Source organism: Nothobranchius furzeri, chromosome 13, assembly GCF_043380555.1.
Source record: "Nothobranchius furzeri strain GRZ-AD chromosome 13, NfurGRZ-RIMD1, whole genome shotgun sequence".
Lineage (NCBI taxonomy): Eukaryota > Metazoa > Chordata > Actinopteri > Cyprinodontiformes > Nothobranchiidae > Nothobranchius > Nothobranchius furzeri.
The window spans coordinates 34,148,608-34,168,214 of NC_091753.1; the positions used below are offsets into that span (position 1 = coordinate 34,148,608).

A 19,607-nucleotide genomic window follows, 5' to 3' on the forward strand; every position below is an offset into this window, starting at 1 on the left:
ACGTTGGTAGCGTAACGCAGACATCAAGTACGTATTCATACGTCTGTCCAACTTCCGTCTTTTAACCCAATCACCATCGTTTATTTTCAAGCGCAAAAATACGTGTAAAATGATTGGTTGATTCAATCTTCAAATCTTTTTTTAAATTTGCCTTAGCAAAACAGTTTATTACAGCGAAACACGGCGGACGAGGTAGAAAAATTACTTCTTAATTTCGGTGAGTTGCTGCCTACATTAAAAAGGCAACATTTTACCAACCATTCGCCATTTATCTAGTAGCGTGTGCTAAGTACAAATAGCTTCTTTAGTGTCAAACGAAGTTGACTTTTCGTGTGTTCGTGTGATAATGTTAGCTAGTAGCTAGCATAATTGTTGTTCTTTTTACTTGCAGGTTGAAACCCTTGGGTTTGCCGACATGTCCTATTTGGGTATGAAGGCCCTTCTAGACTGGGTGAGTTTGTTAAACGCCGTGCTCCCCAGTTAACTAAAAACAACGGTTTTATTCATTGGTTTAACTTCAAACATGTTTTCTAGGTGAACAGCGTGAAGCTGTCAGAAGAACAACAACAAATCGACAGTTTAAGGGATGGGACGGTCTTGTTGAAACTGGTTTATCGTCTGTAAGTAAGATTGTGTCTGGTTTGTGTGAACAAGAAGGTTTTTTGATAACTGATTTAATATGCTCTCCATGTTGTTTAATAGAAGTGTTACGTTTGTTTTCGTTTGACAGGAAAAAGGAATCAACCTACAACATCAGTGATTCGGTTGAAGAAAGATTTAATATAATCTCTACTTTTTTGGAGCGTAAGCTTTTCTTTTTTCTTTATCACAGTGTGTTTAACTCTTGGGATTTTGTTACTTCTCATTCCAATAGCTTAAACTCAATTGATTTGTCTCTTAAAATTATCTAAACAAATAATACGTAGATTAAAATAATGTTTTTTTAATTGGACTGCTATAAGATGTAATAAAATGTGGCTATTGTCTGCTCGCTGAAATTTTTATGGTTTGGCATTAGATGTTTGCACTCCTGCACCACATCAGTGGTTTAAGATGGGGTTTTCACCCTTTGATTAGATGTAACAATTGTTTATTTAATTTCTTTCATTAGGAGACTGCAGATTTTGTCCATCCAAAGGAACTACAATTTCCTGGGACAGCATACAAAATGGAAGAAATCTCAATGTGGAAATCTCAAAGGTTTAAGACTAATATTTGAATGGGAATAATAACACAAAAAAACCCATTCTGACAATTGGTTTTAATCATTAGGTGCTGATTTTGCTGCTGTATCACGATATGATGTCTGAACGCCTCACTTTAAACATGCTGGACAGTGAGGTCGAAGTAAGTAAAACATTACAATTTTAATAAAAAATATTAAAATGTGTGCGTTAACATTGCTCATTTATTTCCTTTATCTTAGAAACAGCTAGCATTCATCACAGATTCATTTGTGTTGGAGAGTGATGGCATGGTTTATCTCTCTGATCATCTAGACCAGTATTTGGTAAAAAAACGTGAGTCACAAATTTGTCCTTTTTGGTTTTCCTTGTTAAAGATACTTTATACTGTGGGATGTACCGGCATTAACATCTGTACTTGTATGATAAGCTTCAACTGGGACAGCCAATGTTTATTTTCATGTAGTTTAATTTGGGTGTCTGTTTCAGGAGAAAAGGCGGTTTGCTATGGGAAATCATCTCATAAGTGTGTGTTCATGTGTCATTACTGGTATCAATAACAGCCCAAATTTTAATATCAGTGCATCCTTAATTATGTTAAAGAACAAGTCGCCCCCCACCATAGTCTTACCTCACCCATGGTTCCTGTTTGAAAAATGCACCAAAAGGGTACGCTGTTTGGTGGACCGACAGGGTTGCACTGTGGCAGTGATACCAACGGCACCCTCACTCCTCTGGGAGGTTCTCTCTCTCTCTCTCTTTTTTTTTTTTTTTGTATTGAGCTGCTAATGCACACACGCATACAGCCTGCTCAGATGAAGGAACTGCAGCAAGTGTCCTGATCTGGCAGAAGAAAGGGACGAGGTGAGCAGCATCGGCTCATGAGTTGCCAGAGGCAACAGATGCAGAGCCGGCTGGAGGCGTGGCTGAGACTGTAGTGCAGCAGACGTTGCACATACTAGCTATCATCACACAGCACTGCTTAGCAAATAGCAATGGCTGCTTGAAGTGCAAATGTTGTGCAGACTTTTAACCTGAAGAGGGCATCACACAGACATTTTCAGACAGAATATTTATATTTTAAATAAAATGCCAAAATGAATGACTACAGATGTCTGCAGCACCATTAGACACTCATTTATACAGTTTATCTGCAAACAAAAGTTGATTTGGGGGTGACTTGCTCTTTAAGAGGCAAACTATTTACGACATACACCGCGACTCTGGTCCTGGTTAGCATTTAACTCCCAGACTGTGAATTCAGGTTTGCCATACACTAAGCCACTGGAAAGCACGTCATCTTCCAATATGTCGACATCCTCCCCGTTCTCCATCTCCGATGAGTCGCCCATCTTTCGTCGCTCTACAAAAGTTGCATTTGTGGATCTGGAAACCGTGGCTTCCTCATCAGTCAGGTATTTTTGTGGATTTGGAACAAAGCCAACATGCATTTATAACGCTAATGTGGTGATTTTGTTTTTTAATCTCCACAGCCAGTCTCCTTTGATTGATATAATGAATACGCCCAAGTTTCAGATGAGACAAATGCAAAGAACACTGATCAAGGAGAGGGAGTACAAGGATACTGTGGAGAGGGAGCTAGCCAACATGCTTACACTCGTCGCACAGAGGGGTATCACATTTATCTTCCTATGCAACAGATACTTTTTACTATCTCTCTTCTATTTTGATTCATTTGCTCTTGTAAACAACTTTGTTTCATAATTACTGTTTCCAGAAGGCCTCATCAGTCAGCTGCAATATCGAAACGAGAAGCTTAAAGAAGAGAATGCTAATCAGGAGCATGCTAGCAGAGAGCAGATCAGTGAGCTGGAAACAAAGAATGATATGTAAGAGCTCAAGTTTGCAGTTAAACACCTTTATTAAACCTTTAAATTACAAAAATAAAATAAACATTTTGTCTAATTTTCTCTTAGGTTGCGAGTGCGTCTTGATGAAATTTTAATCGAGAATAAAGAGCTGAAGAGTTCATCCGCACTGATGGAGAGGAAAGTAGACGAGCTTGCTGAGGAAAATGGGGCTCTCTCCTCTCGGGTAAGATAACACTGAGGAGATTTTCCCTGTAGGAAATTCAGTGATGACATTTATCTTATGCTCTCAGGGTTTATCTTTGTTTTGGAAATTTGCTTGTAATAAGCACATGGGAACAATGTCTCGCCCCATAATCGGAAGGTTGCAGGTTCGAGCCCCGCTCAGTCTGTCGCTGTCATTGTGTCCTTGGGCAAGACATTTAACCCACGTTGCCTGCTGGTGGTGGTCGGAAGGACTGGTGGCGCCAGTGCTCGGCAGCCTCGCCTCTGTCAGTGCGCCCCAGGGCAGCTGTGGCTACATTGTAGCTCATCCCCACCAGTGTGTGAATGTGTGTGTGAATGGGTGAATGACTGATTGTGTTGTAAAGCACCTTGGGGGGTTCCAGGACTCTAGAAGGCGCTATATCAAATACAGGTCATTTACCATTGGAGGATGTTGATGATGTAATTTAGGCTCTTGGATGTTAGAATCTTGAAGGGTCTCAGGGATATTTGTCAGGTTTGTATTTGTTCAAATCAGAGAAGCCATATTAATATATTCTTAAATGTCAGCTGATGTTTGGTAAGTGAGAAATTCCAAGAGGGCATCGATGACCAAGAATAGTAACAATGTTAGACATCGGTGAAGAAAAATGAAGCTCTGAAAATAAATGGATGCATAAAGAGTTAACTGCATGGTTTTATTCAAGATTTTAACATGTTTTAAAATCTGGTTGTCAACGTATTGTTGTACTGTTGTATTGTTGTATTTTAGGTGAGAGTGTTGTGTTCACAACTGGCCTCCTGCGAGGAAAAGGTTAACAGAATGACTCAAAGACACTTCTCCATCGAAGAGGATTGGGAAAGCAAATCCAGCCAACTAATCTCAGAACTGAAGGAAGCAACTGCACAGAAAGTAAATGTTTAGATTTTTTTAAATACATTTTAAATTAAAGGATTTGACTTGATCCAAGTGTTTAATAACTGCCTTTTTTGCCCAGGAGCTCCTGACTGAACAGATTCAAATCCTGCAAGGAAAGATATCCTGTTTAGAGGAAGAAATGAGCAAGGCCACCAAGGAGGAAGAAGGAGAGAATATGGGTCCTGTGATGGAGGTGAACTAGCTAGTCCAAGACTTTATTGAGTAGAAAAACAGTTTTCTGTGATGTTTACCAAATGTGTGCTTTTCCAATTTCCAGAGATCTTTGAACACTGAAATTCTCAGCCTGAGGAATGAGCTGGATTGCACACTTTCTTCTCTAAAGGAGGCAGAAATAGAAATTAAAAACTGCAATCTGAAGATGGCGGAGTACCAACAACAAATTAGCACACTACAGCAGCACAACGCTGCTTTTGAACAAGAAATATTTACACTAAAGGAGGAAAATAGAGAGAGCCGAGAGCTTCTTCGTCACACTGAGGAAAGGGTGGCCAGTCTTGAGACTGAGCTAGAGCAAGCAGAAGAGTTACACGAGGAGATCAAAGAAGTGAAGGAACAGGTTGAAAGGCTTCGTTCCTCTCTGAGAGCAGCTGAAGAAAGCTTACGATCCAAGGAAGAGCAGTTTGCAGAGCAGCAGCTACAGAGCTGTCAGCACCTGGAGGCCCTGCAGATTGAGGTGAACCGATTGAAGCAAGAGATCCAGACCAAAGAACATGAAGCTGATCTGTTAAAATCTGACCACTGTAAGGAGACAGAAGTCCTCAGTGAGGAGATCAAAGCTCTTAAAAATCAAGTGCAAAGTTTGATGGAGTCTCTGAAAACTGCCACAGAAGAACGGCAGATTCATGAGAACCTGTTGGCTCAGAAGGACATGGAAATGTCTCAGGTGAAGGACTCGTTTAAAAGTCAGATTGAAACCTCAGAGAAAGAGATCAGAAGACTTGGAGAAGAGATCCAGACCAAGGAGGACCAGCTGGTCTCCCTAAAGAAAGAGAGCTCCTCACATTCTGACGAGCTGCAGCAAGAAATCCAGAATCTGCAACAACAGGTGGTTCTGATGGGGGAATCTCTCAGGACCACTGAGGAAAAGGTTCAGACTCAACTAGCTTTGCTAAACGAGCAGGAGCAGGAGAACGCTCACCAGAAGGAGCTTCTACAGCAACACTTGTCTACTTCTGAAGAGCAGGTAAAGAACCTGAAGAACGAGATCCAGACCAAAGAACAACAGATGACCTTGATACAAAATCAAAGCTCAGAGCAAGCAGAAGAGTTACACCAGGAGATCAAAGAAGTGAAGGAACAGGTTGAAAGTCTTCGTTCCTCTCTGAGAGCAGCTGAAGAAAGCTTACGATCCAAGGAAGAGCAGTTTGCAGAGCAGCAGCTACAGAGCTGTCAGCACCTGGAGGCCCTGCAGATTGAGGTGAACCGATTGAAGCAAGAGATCCAGACCAAAGAACACGAAGCTGATCTGTTAAAATCTGACCACTGTAAGGAGACAGAAGTCCTCAGTGAGGAGATCAAAGCTCTTAAAAATCAAGTACAAAGTTTGACGGAGTCTCTGAAAACTGCCACAGAAGAACGGCAGATTAATGAGAACCTGTTGGCTCAGAAGGACTTGGAAATGTCTCAGGTGAAGGACTCATTTAACAGTAAGATTGAAACCTCAGAGAAAGAGATCAGAAGACTTGGAGAAGAGATCCAGACCAAGGAGGACCAGCTGGTCTCCCTAAAGAAAGAGAGCTCCTCACATTCTGATGAGCTGCAGCAAGAAATCCAGAATCTGCAACAACAGATGGTTCTGATGGGGGAATCTCTCAGGACCACTGAGGAAAAGGTTCAGACTCAACTAGCTTTGCTAAACGAGCAGGAGCAGGAGAACGCTCACCAGAAGGAGCTTCTACAGCAACAGTTGTCTACTTCTGAAGAGCAGGTAAAGAACCTGAAGAACGAGATCCAGACCAAAGAACATGAAGCTGATCTGTTAAAATCTGACCACTGTAAGGAGACAGAAGTCCTCAGTGGGGAGATCAAAGCTCTTAAAAATCAAGTACAAAGTTTGATGGAGTCTCTGAAAACTGCCACAGAAGAACGGCAGATTAAAGAGAACCTGTTGGCTCAGAAGGACTTGGAAATGTCTCAGGTGAAGGACTCATTTAACAGTAAGATTGAAACCTCAGAGCAAGAGATCAGAAGACTTGGAGAAGAGATCCAGACCAAGGAGGACCAGCTGGTCTCCCTAAAGGAAGAGAGCTCCTCACATTCTGACGAGCTGCAGCAAGAAATCCAGAATCTGCAACAACAGGTGGTTCTGATGGGGGAATCTCTCAGGACCACTGAGGAAAAGGTTCAGACTCAACTAGCTTTGCTAAACGAGCAGGAGCAGGAGAACGCTCACCAGAAGGAGCTTCTACAGCAACACTTGTCTACTTCTGAAGAGCAGGTAAAGAACCTGAAAAACGAGATCCAGACCAAAGAACAACAGATGACCTTGATACAAAATCAAAGCTCAGAGCAAGCAGAAGAGTTACACCAGGAGATCAAAGAAGTGAAGGAAGAGGTTGAAAGTCTTCGTTCCTCTCTGAGAGCAGCTGAAGAAAGCTTACGATCCAAGGAAGAGCAGTTTGCAGAGCAGCAGCTACAGAGCTGTCAGCACCTGGAGGCCCTGCAGATTGAGGTGAACCGATTGAAGCAAGAGATCCAGACCAAAGAACATGAAGCTGATCTGTTAAAATCTGATCACTGTAAGGAGACAGAAGTCCTCAGTGAGGAGATCAAAGCTCTTAAAAATCAAGTACACAGTTTGATGGAGTCTCTGAAAACTGCCACAGAAGAACGGCAGATTCATGAGAACCTGTTGGCTCAGAAGGACATGGAAATGTCTCAGGTGAAGGACTCGTTTAAAAGTAAGATCGAAATCTCAGAGCAAGAGATCAGAAGACTTGGAGAAGAGATCCAGACCAAGGAGGACCAGCTGGTCTCCCTAAAGGAAGAGAGCTCCTCACATTCTGACGAGCTGCAGCAAGAAATCAAAACACTTTCTCAAAGACTCAAAGCTAAAGAGCAGGAGTTAGATGACACCCAGCAGGAATCGTCTCAAAAGATGAACTCCTTCGAGCAGCAGCTTCTGTCAGTAAACATGGAGCTGACACAAGTCAAAGAGACGCTAGCAGCAAACCAGAGAATGAAGGAGGCAGTGCAGGAGTTACATGTTTCCTCATTAAAGCAGAAGGAAGTAGTTGTTCAGGAAAAGGAAACACTTTTGGTCAGGATCCACCAGGCTGAGACCGATCGGAAGGCTCTGGAGAAACGGGTCGAAACCCTAATCGCTGAGAAGGACAGGCTTGCTCGAGCCAACGAGGCCATGGAGAGGGAAAACAAAACCTCATGCAAACTGGAATTGGTGCTGCAGAAGGAGCTTGAAATCCTAAAAAGAGAGAGAGAGCAACTTTTGATGGAAAGAGAAAAGGCTGAAGAAACTGAGTTGGCGATGAGAGACCTGGAGAAACGGCTTGCTGCTAGATCAGAGGCTGCTGAACATTATAAGACTCAGGTTGGTTCAAACACAAATCTAGTCTTGGCCCCAGTTTTAAAACCAGAATTGTGTTCACTCTTGTTTTAAATGGTGTAGTGAGTTTTTTTAACTGATTATTGCAGTGAATGTGTTTGTTTTTCCACAGATGGAGAAAGCAGTCAGCCATTATAACAACAAGAAACAGCTTCTTCAGAAAAGTGAGGAGGAAACGGCGGAGCTCAGACGTGCTTTAGAGGTGAAGAACCATGAAGTTAATGCCATCACCATGGACAAAAGACTGCTCCAAGCTGATCTAGACAAGGTCCAGACCAATGAGAAGAAACTTTTGAGTACAGTGGCCAGTTTAGAGACACAGGTTTGTTGTGTATTTAAAAGAAAAACAAGCAATGCCTCTAAGGTTACTGTTAGAATGAAAAAGCTGCTGAATTTCAGTCTCTATGGCAACATTTCTGTCTTTAGTTGGCCTATGCTGACCAGACGCTTCGGGCACAAAATAGGATTCATGGCAGTGAGGCTGGCTCGTCTAAAGAGTCGTTTTACTTGGCGGTTCCCACCATTCGCTCGGGTGTTTCCACCAGATCGCAGATGAAGAGGAGCATGAGTTGTGACAGCCTTGGTGAAAGCTCCCTGGAAGACACTCTGAACTCTACAAGGTAATGTCTGGGTCATCAGGTGTGCTTTTAGTTCAGGTAGCTACACATCAAGACTGAATGATCAAATAAGGAATGACTTTAAAAAAAAAATTGGTAACTCTTCCTTTTACAGTCCCTTAATTACCACACTTGCATGGTAATTACACGGTAAGTAAAAGTGTAATATTGTTTCTGAGTTCTTAAACGGTTATCATGTAACTCGAGTTCAGTTCTAATTTTTATTAATCATTCCCAGTAAATGCGGCTTCACACAGTAATTACACTTTTTTTTACAATTATACACTTTAATTACACAATAATACACTTTAACTATCTATGTAATTACAATGTAAGTACTTAGAGGACTGTAAAAGAAAGTGTTACCAAAAAATGTAATACAAATAACAAATTCTTTCTATTTTTAATCATCTTTACAAGATTGGATCAATTATTATTTTTTATTAAATGGCACAAATCATTTGGGTAGAAGACACTTAACAGCTGACTGATCCTGTGTGATGATTTGTTTTTGGGGATTATGGGAGAATTAATGATTATCTTTCACTTTTCTTAAACATTACAGGAAGCTGTCAGCACCCGAGGAGTCGAGCACGCCACTCGTCCGCAGCTCAGAGCGTCTAGCAGCCAAACGCAAAGGTCCTCAGTCTGAGTCGCAGGAAAGCTTGTACTTTACTCCCATTAACACCAGACAGACCAGAAGGTATGCTGTGAGGATGTCCGATGACACGATTGGCTTCGACTTCTTTTTGCACAAAGAACTGCTGCTCCACAGATGTTTTATACTTTTCGTTTCTGTTTTGGACTTTTCTGATGATATAAAGAACTTTTAGCATTAGAAAAATATATTTTCAGGTCAGATTTGAAATAAATTCTATATAAAGAAACAAAAAAGAAGCTGTGTCCCAAACAAACATTTTTCATTTATTGTAAACATTAATGGATTTTTGTCACCGTAGCTTGTCTCTTGTTTATCTCCCATCACCTAGGGGCAGTTTAAGTTCTGACACGGTTCTGGAGTCGGCTCAGAAAAACCCGGCATCATCTGCCAAACGACGCCGGACCACCCAAGTTGTAAACATCACCATGAGCAAGGTGGATGATTCGTTGATATACAGTCAGTTGTTTAAAGCACGGAGGCCTCATGTTGGAACGTTTGTGCTGTGGTTTGTAGAAGATGCCAGGTTCTTCTGAGGAAAGTGAGACGTTGGGTTCTGGCTGCTCTGTTGCCCACTCTGCTCGATCCCTGTCTATGGAGGCTTTTGACACGCCTCATGGTAAGTCCAGTGCTGCTAGTGACCAGCTCATCGGTCTTCCGGGGTACAGACGGAGCACCATTCATTCACAGAGTAAGTTTGTCCCTGGACTTCTTATCATTTATAATAAATGCATTATTTCTGCCTTTTTATTTAGTTTCCTTTTAAAGAAAGTTAGAACTATGTGGTATCGTCTGTGTTATTTGATAAAAAGCTTGACTTTGATTTTCCTGCATCCTTTTCCCTTCAGCCGCTGGAACGTTCTGTGTTGGAGCAGAAAACGAACCAGACGGTGGTCCTGATGACTGGCTGAGGATCGCAGAGCTCCAGGCCAGAAACAAGGCCTGTCTCCCACACCTAAAGAGCAGCTACCCTGTAGAGTTTGAGGTGAGGAGAGAGAAAAACCTGTTGGTTCAGAGGATGCTAATTAGATTTTTACATCAAATCTTTATTCACGTGAAACTCCTCCCATGTTTATGTCTAAAGACTAGAGGGACTGGCGGATTCGTTTTCACTGACGAGGAGCTCCGCACCGGGGACCCGTCTGACACGATCAGACGGGCATCGATGATGCCAGGCCAGCTGCAGGACTCCCTCGTGTCCCATCGGCAGTCTCTCATGTTTGGTCAGGCAGGTGTTGGAAGCCAAGCTCATCGCATGTCCTTGATGCCGGGACAGCTTCCGTCCAAAAGACCCAGCCAGAAAAGCCCAAGGGGTTCAAAACAGTCGTCTTCCACACTGTCCTTACCCCAGACTTCACCTGAGGTTGGTTTTCAGAGTCACACAGAAATATACTGTTATTGTCACATAAAGGTGCAACTTGACTGAAGTGTGCTGTGTAACACTAAAATAGACAGTCACATGTTAAAAAAATTCAACAAATGTTTAATTTATTCATCATGTTTGTTTTTATCTAAAGAGAAAAACAAGAACCAGCTGTTTCCCTCGTCCTCTCACTCCCAAAAGCAAGAACGTGAGCAGCTCTCATCTGCACGCTGTCCTCACTCCTGTGAGTAACACACACACACACACAAGCTGTGGAGTATTTTTTTTCTTTACTATTTCTCTTCGTTTAATCTCAGGCTGAGCGGAGGCAGTCTACGGTGTTCACCATTGAGAACACCCCCAAGAAAAACAATTATTTAAAGAAAAAACTGACCAAACTACGAGGCTCCGCCCGTAAATCCCCCACGGCTCGACCCGGCAGCTGGAAGTCACCACAATCGACTTCAAAAGGAGTAAAAAAAGCTTCTCAAGCTAACAGCAGATCTGCAAAGTCTCCTGGGTTGACCGAAAGTGCTCGCAAGGTAAAATAAATGCTCAGAATCTGCAGACATTTACTACATTTTTGAATGAGCTACCATCAAACAGCGTTGTGATTAAACTGCTAGATGACAATGTAATAAGTTTAAAGACCAACTTTAACTAAATCAAACCCATAATGCACACTAGTTGGCGAGGGGAGTAGGTGGTCCTCATAAAATATTAATATTGCAATGTCAGTTTCCTTTAATGTTGGCGAGAATTGGCAATGCTTATGCTAGTGTTTGCTGTGTTTAGGGTGTTATTTTTTTAAATGTTCCAAATAAATACCACTGCTGACTATTTTTATTGGTGATTTAATTAAGACTCTTGCCACTGAAATGACGACTTGTTAAACTGGTTTAAGAGCTGCATCCTATTCAGATGACCCTTTTCAGAATTTGTGAAATGTTTTTACTTTCATAACGTGTCCTATTGAATCAAAGTGTAGTCTCTTCCTAACTGCTGCACATAATCAACTATAACAACTTTTGTTTCAGAAACAGGTGTCTGTAGAGCATGAAAAACTTTTGGAAGTTCATGATGGTTAATATTAATTTATAAATTTTAACTTTTAAAAGGCTGGTTTTCACATGATGGTCTAAAAATACAGGAATTTAACAGCACGTGGTGTTCTACTCACTAAGGAGAAGGGTTTCTATGTTTCTATTGATGCTTTCCTTCCTAAACACAATTTAGGATATATATTTTTTCATTTTAAATAACTAGTGTTCATGTGTCAGAAATGTGCCTATTTGACTTAATTGTGCATTTTTTATTTCACAGATGATGCGCAGAATGAAAGTTTGAGGACTGCTGTGGAGAATGCATAATTGTTAAAAACTTTTTTTTTTTTTTCAAAATTTTCATTGTCTTTTAGGACATTTTGCACTTTGCATTTTTTTCCTTTGAATATTGTTATATTTGTTAATAAAATGTTTTAAATAAAATAAAATAAAACCTTACATCACTGCAATCAATTTACTGAATCGGATAAAAAAAATTATAAGATGCATGTCAAAAGACCTCTTTAATTACATGCTAATTCACTGTTGGGTTTTGGCTGGTTGACCTGGAAGTTAACCATTTAGTTCACTGACAGCATACTGAACGGTTTTCTTTATGCATATGAAACTAGCAATGATGTGATAAAATAATTCAAACTTGTTTTTAAGTCAAACTGATGGTTATTCATTGTTTATTTGCTGTCCAGTGAGAAATCCTGTGGAGATTTTCTGAAATTTCTTGTCACATTACTTCCTGTTTGAGATTCAAGCCTTCAGAATAAAGTTTTTTTTGAAACCCGATCGGCGTCGTCATACCTGTTCATGTTCAGATAATGATTTGAAAGTTCTCAAATAGATAACGGTGTACATTTATGCACCAATTAATTGGATAAGGAAAGAAAAAGGTCTCAGTCTAGTTTGAACACTGGAATTAATTGAAGTATTACAATTAATATAAGGACTTCTGGAACATTTCTAGAAGAGTAAATTTACATGTTATTTTAAAATTTGTTGTAAAATATATGACAAAAATATGGTTCTAGCAGTTAATAAAGCTTACATTTATCCATAGGAAAGGACACCGTAGAGGCGGGGTTTTAAAAAATAATTTGTTTTATTCTGGAAAATCATTGTCCGGAAGTTAGTCTTAAAATGACACTTAATACAATGAGGAAGTGATAGTACTTTTTGGCTTATGTCTTTAAGATATGGGCTTATTTTCCGTCTCTCGTGTACATTTTATCGCACATTAAACGTGTTTATTATAAATCGCGATATGTCAACTCAGAAAAGATTAAACTAATCAGGGAAAATAAAATAACCGACTTCTTTCAATTTCTGGTACGCTAACAGCAACAACCTAATGCTACAAGAGTCGCTTTGAAGTTGTTTGAAGATTTTTAGATCACCTATCGAGCCATAAACATGGAACAGGACACCGGAGAACACAAGTAGGTGGATTCGTGTTTAGTGAATAAAATTGTAAAATAAAAATAGTTGTATCTGACTTTTGGATGCATTAGTGAACGCCCAAGACTTCCCTCAAGCTAGTTATCCTACTCTGGTTTCAGTTGTAGCTGCTTTATTTGCTGTTTATTTTTGTAAACAGTTTTTAATAGTACAAATAATAATAATATAATTTTTATTTACAAACTGTTGCACAAGTTGTTAAATATGAAAATGCTTTAATTTGATCATTATAATCATCACAGAAGCACTATATACATGTCACTTCTCAAGTTATTAATAGAAACCTACTTTATTAAATGGAGTAACTAACATGATAACGGGATCTTGAGTTTCTTACTAATGTGTCCTAATCTCTGAAGCACCACAACCTCTGGAAGTGAAGTTGATGAAGAGGAGAAGGAGAAGTGGAAGAGACCTCCTTCCAGTTATGGCTCGATGAAGAGTGACATTGAAAGCACAGATGAGGAGGAGGAAGGGGAAAGGCCGGTTACTGTGCTACCAGAACATCCTGCTCCTCCTGAAATGAGGTACCATTCTCACTTTTTAGGCGTTGTTTATATGTTTTTTAATGTGAAAGTTTAATAATTCAGTAGATTTAACTCTTGCTTTGTTCTATCAATCACCTAGGAGCTACATTAAGTTTCAGCATATTGGGATCTGAGTAAATTTGGCTTTAACATGAGTTTTCCTTTCAGTAATTTTTCCATAATAATTCCAAGAGAGCTTTACAAGATTATTTAACTATCAACATGAATGAATAGCAACATGTTAAAACCTAATATTAGCTATAAGAGGAAATGGCTAAACCTACGTTTTAGGTTCATGCCCACTATAGCAGAGGGGCGTGTTTGTTCACAATTCATTACAGCGTACTGAAGAAGACTAACTGTCAGCATTAACAAATACCAATATTTTGTAGCATGAAGTTTGACTTTGCATTGAAGGTTTGATGTTAAACTTATTCCATGGTTTAATGATGGGGTAAATAACTAGTGGCATAAACTAGCTTAATAAGACACAGTAAGAAATTGTGTCTTTTTTTGTTTGTTTGTTGTTCCAGTTTTATTTTATTTATTTAGTTTAGGAGCCTTTTCATCCCTGTGATTTATAGGTCTGGGGAACGTAAAGAAAGCATATTGTAAGAATATTCATGTGCAGCACTAAAAATGAGTTAAAAAAGATCAAAACTCCAATAAATACTTTAAAAAACCTCCTGGAAGTGTGTAGAACTACCAATCAAGACCATTTTAAAAGCATACCAAAATGTCTGTTTGGAATCAAAATGTAAAGAAATGTGGAGTGGTTCAAGACTTTTGCACAACATTGCTCGCATACATGCAGGCCAGGCACTAGGATGTGTTTTTTTTTTAACAAAAATTCACGAATAATCTGATTTATGTTTTCCAGATACACCGTGATGCCCTCAGAGTCTGCAGTGAGTCGTTTCACTGAAACCACCCAGCAGACCAAACCCCCAGGAGCTATGGTCATTGACACTGGGTGATTAACACACACACACACACACACACACACACACACACACACACACACACACACACACACACACACACACACACACACACACACACACACACACACACACACACACACACACACACCTAATCATTTGATTAATTGTTGTATTTGCAACATGTCCATGGTGATTAGCTTTGAGTATAATCCTACATTTTTCATATACTTACAATATGGTGTTTAATTTAATTGATTTGTTTCCTTTTTATTCATTAATCTCCAGCTTTTGACATTTTTTTTCCCTCTCTTAGCTCTGCGGATCCAGATGAGCTGACAGAGGAGGAATTAGAAGATGGGGATGAACCTTTGTACACTTGCTCCCCAGAACCACCTGAACCCTTGGAAATGGAAGGTTTTATGCAAACAGAGGAGGACGGCCAGCCGGGCAGGCTGGACCCAGAGCAGGATCTGCCTCACATATTCAAAGTACAGCACACACTAAAGCCACTTTGCTGTGGGGATGCTTAGGATGCTGCCAGATAAACTCAAAAATAGAAAATTTATCAGCTAATCTTGTGTTTTAATAAAAAAGAAGAGGAAACATATATTTATGCTAACATATTTTTATCTTCTGTCCCAAGAGTATCCAGAGTACTTTATCTGATCTCAGTAATGAGGAGCTGTTCAAGTTTAAGACGTGGTATTACACATGGCAGCCCGGCAGCGCCCGGACCCAAGTGCTGCAGGGAGATCTCCTTGACTTTGTAGATAAAAGCATTGAGTTGTTTGGTGAGAAAACACACTTATGCCCAGTTAGATCAGCTGATGGTGAGCAGGAGTGAGATTTTGTGTGTGTCTTGTCGTCTGCAGGAGCAGATAAAGCTTTGATGAACACCATAAAAACTCTTGAAAGTATGGACAAGAAGGAGGAGGCAGAAAAACTCAAGAATCAGTGCAAGAAAGGTACACTCAGGTTCACCAACGTAACGCTATGGGTCATTTTTGATTGTAAACGTTTCTGTTTTACTGTGAAACGTGTTTAAAACCTGAACCTGGCACGCTTATTACTCCAGTCAGTTTTTTACAACTTTGTTTTTCTTGGCGATTTTGTGCAGATCTAATGTTGCTTCTTGTAGAATTGTTATTTTCTCCAAAATTAGATAAGGTAATATTCATAATTTGTAGAGCATTGTGGTGTGAATATTACTGACAGAGGGACAGATCCTTTTAAAGCAGATTCCAGATGCCTTCTACATGTTTTTATTCTCCTTTTCCTTTTTTCTCCACCCGCAGCATTGTTCCGTTTTTACCTGAAAAACATTTTGTTCCGAAAACACCAAATCATTCACGAGGGCGTGGTTCAAGCTGGAAAGCAGAGTTTTCTGAACAATGTCTATGTGGAGCCTCAGCTGTCCACCCACGGGTGCGGAGGAGTCGACCCTTCTCACGAGTTCCTGCCACAGCCTCCGACTCCTCTCCAAGTCCCCGCCGAGGACACGTTTGTTGGTGTGAACAATCTGTTCCGACTACAGAAGGGTGACGGCTCGCCGGTGAGGACGGTGGTCACCACTGGGATTGCAGGAGTGGGGATGTCCGTCTCCGTGGCCAAATTCTCTCTGGACTGGGCAGAAGAGCGCGCCAACAGGGTGAGAGCGGACACTTAAGTCCTTCCGATGGAGAAACGTGTCACACGCTTTGCTTTCACAAAATGGCAGACAAAGATCTGACAGATTTACTCTCTTTCTAGTGATTTATTTGTTTCTTTGCATTCTTTTTTTTTTAACATGCAGTCAAAACTTCTGTCTGACGCTTTTTGGAACATAACTCATTATCATATCTCACTAATAACATTGCTTAGAGCTTTACGTTAAAATGCAGTCTGTGTATTAATGATCTAATTAATAAGTTGTTTAGAAGAACACAAAATTATAAAAAGTAAAACAAATTTTATGTCCTCTTGAGTGATCTGTTTATGATTTTTATTTGAAAATCTGAACAGCAGAAATCAGATTTTCTTTTTGAAACCAGACCTAGTCCACTTTTATATGTGATCCTAAATCAGATACACTTCTGGTGAGTCTGGAAGTTCACAGAAGTGTGATTAAAGGTCACAGATTCTTGCCAGAGGAGGCAGGAAGTGACACAATTAAATGTAAACGGTAGATGAAACGAGACTCCGCTCATCATCTGGTCATAACCTGGTCAGCTCAGATCAGATGTTACTTGGGGCAGCAGTAGCTCAACAGGTTGAGCGGGTTGTCCAGTAATCGGAAGGTTGCAGGTTCGATCCCGGCTTCGGACAGAGAATTCTGCTGTTGTGTCCTTGGGCAAGACACTTGACCCACGTTGCCTGCTGGTGGTGGTCGGAGGGACCGGTGGCACCTGTGCTCGGCAGCCTCGCCTCTGTCAGTGCGCCCCAGGGCAGCTGTGGCTACATCGTAGCTCATCCCCACCAGTGTGTGAATGTGTGTGTGAATGGATGAATGATACACTGTAGTGTAAAGCACTTTGGAGTCCTCACTCTGAGAGGCGCTACACAAGTGCGGGTCATTTATCATTACTTCTGGTCTTCCTCCATGCCATGCAACTGAGTTACTTCCTTGTTGTAGACCGTTCACGCCGGCGTGTGATGGCGTCCACGTTTAAACGATTAAAGGATCATTCCACACAAAAGGATCTGATCAACACCTGAACTGCACTAAGTGAACAGAGCTACAGGAAAACATCTGCATGTGTTTCCATGTCAGTTTAAAATGTTTCTTCACTAACTTTACATCTTTTTCTTGCAAACACTATTTCCTTCCTGGGGTGCAAAAAGTTTTATTTTTTATTTTTATTTTTATTTTTTTACCAAGATGCTGATAGTAGATGAGGCAGTTCAAAGTCTCCTCTGATACGTCCAAATAGTTTTTGGTTGATTTGATTTCTGAGCTCTGAACGTTTAGCCAAGTGTGAAAACCTCAAACGATTTCCAGCCGATGGGAACTAGAAATAAATGTGAGCCACCTAGAAATGACTGAATCTGTTGATGGGAACACAAACCCTCCCTCTCTATAAGAGGACCAGCTTGACTCATCAGACCATGGAACCCTCCTCCGTGCTCCAAAGTCCGATCTTTACGTTTCATATCAAACTGAAGTCTTTTTGTTTTCATTTGTTTCACAGAGAAATAATTATTTAGCTTCAAGTTAAGTCAGAAATCTTTAGAGTTGGTTTTCCATCCACTGGGGAAAGTTTCTACATGTGGAGATTTTCTCTGAGGACCTTGTTACCAGGGTCAAGGTTCAAATGTGGTCTAAATTTCTAATATGTTGTTTATATAAACCTAATTTTTACATGAATGATCAAAACTATAAATTGATCAAAATTCTAAAAGCTTCTGATGATGGAGTCCTGCTCTGCAGAACTGATTGTTGTTTAACTTGTTTACTGTTAAAGTTTTTTTTATTGAAACCTTTCCCCCGTCCTCTCCTCAGGATTTGCAGTACGTCATCAAGCTTTCATTCAAATCTTTGTGGTTTCTGCGAAACCGAAGCAATGCGGTGAACATGTCCGTCTCAGAAGCAATAAACTATTATTATTCTGGAGTGAAAGACTTTAAGCTGCTGGATGAGGAGAACACTAAAGTTCTGGTCATAATGGACTCTTTTGATTGCTACCAGGCTACTCTGGACTGGCAGGTATTTCATCTGCACACAAACGCCAGACATCTGTATGAAAAAACGTTGAACTCTGAACCAGCAGCAACGTAAACAAGTCTTGTTTTGTTTCTGCAGAACGCACCGGTGATAAACGACAACTACACCAGAGCTCCCGTAGACGTCCTGGTAGTGAACATCATCCGAGGGAACCTGTTTCGTGGCGCTCGCCTCTGGATCCTTGGCAGACGGGCTGCCGTCTCACAGATACCGCCTGAGTTTGTGGATGTCGTCACTGAGCTGCAGGGTTTTAGGTGTGCGTGGATCATGTTCCTTCCTGTGTTCCACGCTTTGTTGTTGTATCTTTTATCCTCCTCTCTCTTTTCTTCTAGTGATGAGATGAAAGACGAATACCTGACCAAACGCTTTTCCAATAAACAACTAGCTGAAAACATCGTGCACCATTACAAGCGTACGCCGACACTCCGAATTCTGGCTCGCCATCCGTTTTTTTGCTGGATTTTGGCGACCGTGTTCGACCGCTGCTTCCAGTACCAGGGCTATGGCACCAACCCCCCCAGACTGACGCAGTTTCTCATCCACATTATGATCATTCAGACCAACCGCAGGCTGCGGTTCTACTACGGAAAGGCAGAAAATGAGCTGGTGCTTTGATCTTTTCTTAATGTTAATGTATTACGGTCCTTTCAGTGTCAGAGTTTTGCACTTCCTCTTTCCTCAGAAATGGACTGACACAGAGAAGAAGCTGTTGACGAAGATGGCAAAGTTGGCCTTCAAGATGCTGGAGAGGAACACCAATGTGTTCTATGAAGAGGAGGTGAAGGAGCTGGGCCTGTCGCTGACGGAGGTGGTCGTGTTCTCGGGTCTGTGCACGGAGGTCTGTCCCCCTGTCCCAGGCAGAAGGACGTTCTGCTTCATCCACTACACCTTTCAGGTAACACTCAGCATCAGCTAAAATAGTAGCTCCACCAAACACGTTGTCCATGCTTCACTTTTACTTTGTCTCTTTTAGGAGTTCATGGCTTCCCTCTACGTCTTCCTAATGTTCTACTTGGAGTCTAAGAACATTCTGGACTCTGGTTCTCTGCCCAAGCACTTGACACTCGGCAAATCAGCTGCAGGCTTGGTCAAGTGTGCCGTGGTGAAAACCCTTAGCTTGCCGCTGGGTCGCTATGAGATGTTCCTGCGCTACTTGTGTGGTTTGCTGTCCTCAGCTTGCTACTTCACCCTGCTCAGGGGGTTCCTGTACCCACACAACTCCCCGAAGGTGACGGGACTGGATGTGGCGCAGCAGCAACTGGAGCAGGCCATTCACACGGCTACTGCAGACAGGGTGGACAATCTAAAAGAGTGCCTTAGAGAGATGATCCAGGACGATGACTGAGCTCCGGTCAGTGGATAAACCACCTGAGCTGGTTTAGATGTCTTTAAGTTTCAGTCTCAGCAAAGGATCGATCAGTAATTTCAAAAGGTGACTCTGAAATGGCAGATAATGACTTTTAATAGCTTTTTTTAAATCATGTTTTTCAGAGATCTACATCAAACAAAGCAAAGTTTTTGTGGACTTCATACAAAATAGTTTATTTTACTTAAAATCTGAGTGAT

At 41.0% G+C, this 19,607-nt stretch overlaps 2 protein-coding genes across 4 annotated transcripts; both read left to right on the forward strand.

The window, feature by feature from the left end:
* The first annotated feature begins 136 nt into the window (after positions 1 to 136).
* On the forward strand, positions 137 to 12,201 carry numa1 (nuclear mitotic apparatus protein 1). Of its 3 annotated transcripts, none has more exons than XM_054742751.2 (25): positions 137 to 217; positions 392 to 451; positions 535 to 620; positions 731 to 804; positions 1,112 to 1,200; positions 1,273 to 1,347; positions 1,427 to 1,520; positions 2,449 to 2,599; positions 2,678 to 2,817; positions 2,923 to 3,034; positions 3,122 to 3,239; positions 3,990 to 4,130; positions 4,216 to 4,329; positions 4,414 to 7,704; positions 7,832 to 8,041; positions 8,146 to 8,339; positions 8,902 to 9,039; positions 9,326 to 9,431; positions 9,511 to 9,685; positions 9,843 to 9,979; positions 10,079 to 10,357; positions 10,512 to 10,601; positions 10,675 to 10,899; positions 11,395 to 11,440; positions 11,681 to 11,859. In XM_054742751.2, exons 2-25 carry the CDS (start codon positions 416 to 418, stop codon positions 11,725 to 11,727), a joined length of 6,168 nt encoding a protein of 2,055 aa, XP_054598726.1. In that variant the 5' UTR covers positions 137 to 217; positions 392 to 415; the 3' UTR covers positions 11,728 to 11,859. The 3 variants fall into 3 exon arrangements, with proteins under 3 accessions (XP_054598726.1, XP_054598727.1, XP_015807204.2); XM_054742752.2 differs by having other exon boundaries at positions 11,401 to 11,440; XM_015951718.2 differs by lacking the exon at positions 11,395 to 11,440 and having other exon boundaries at positions 11,681 to 12,201.
* Positions 12,202 to 12,637: 436 nt separating this feature from the next.
* nlrc3l (NLR family, CARD domain containing 3-like) lies at positions 12,638 to 19,558 on the forward strand. The gene is made up of 12 exons (XM_015951717.3): positions 12,638 to 12,851; positions 13,230 to 13,397; positions 14,278 to 14,370; positions 14,655 to 14,829; positions 14,985 to 15,132; positions 15,214 to 15,306; positions 15,637 to 15,989; positions 17,820 to 18,023; positions 18,120 to 18,295; positions 18,374 to 18,647; positions 18,724 to 18,936; positions 19,015 to 19,558. Exons 1-12 carry the CDS (start codon positions 12,826 to 12,828, stop codon positions 19,384 to 19,386), a joined length of 2,295 nt encoding a protein of 764 aa, XP_015807203.1. The 5' UTR covers positions 12,638 to 12,825; the 3' UTR covers positions 19,387 to 19,558.
* The last annotated feature ends 49 nt before the right edge of the window (positions 19,559 to 19,607 follow it).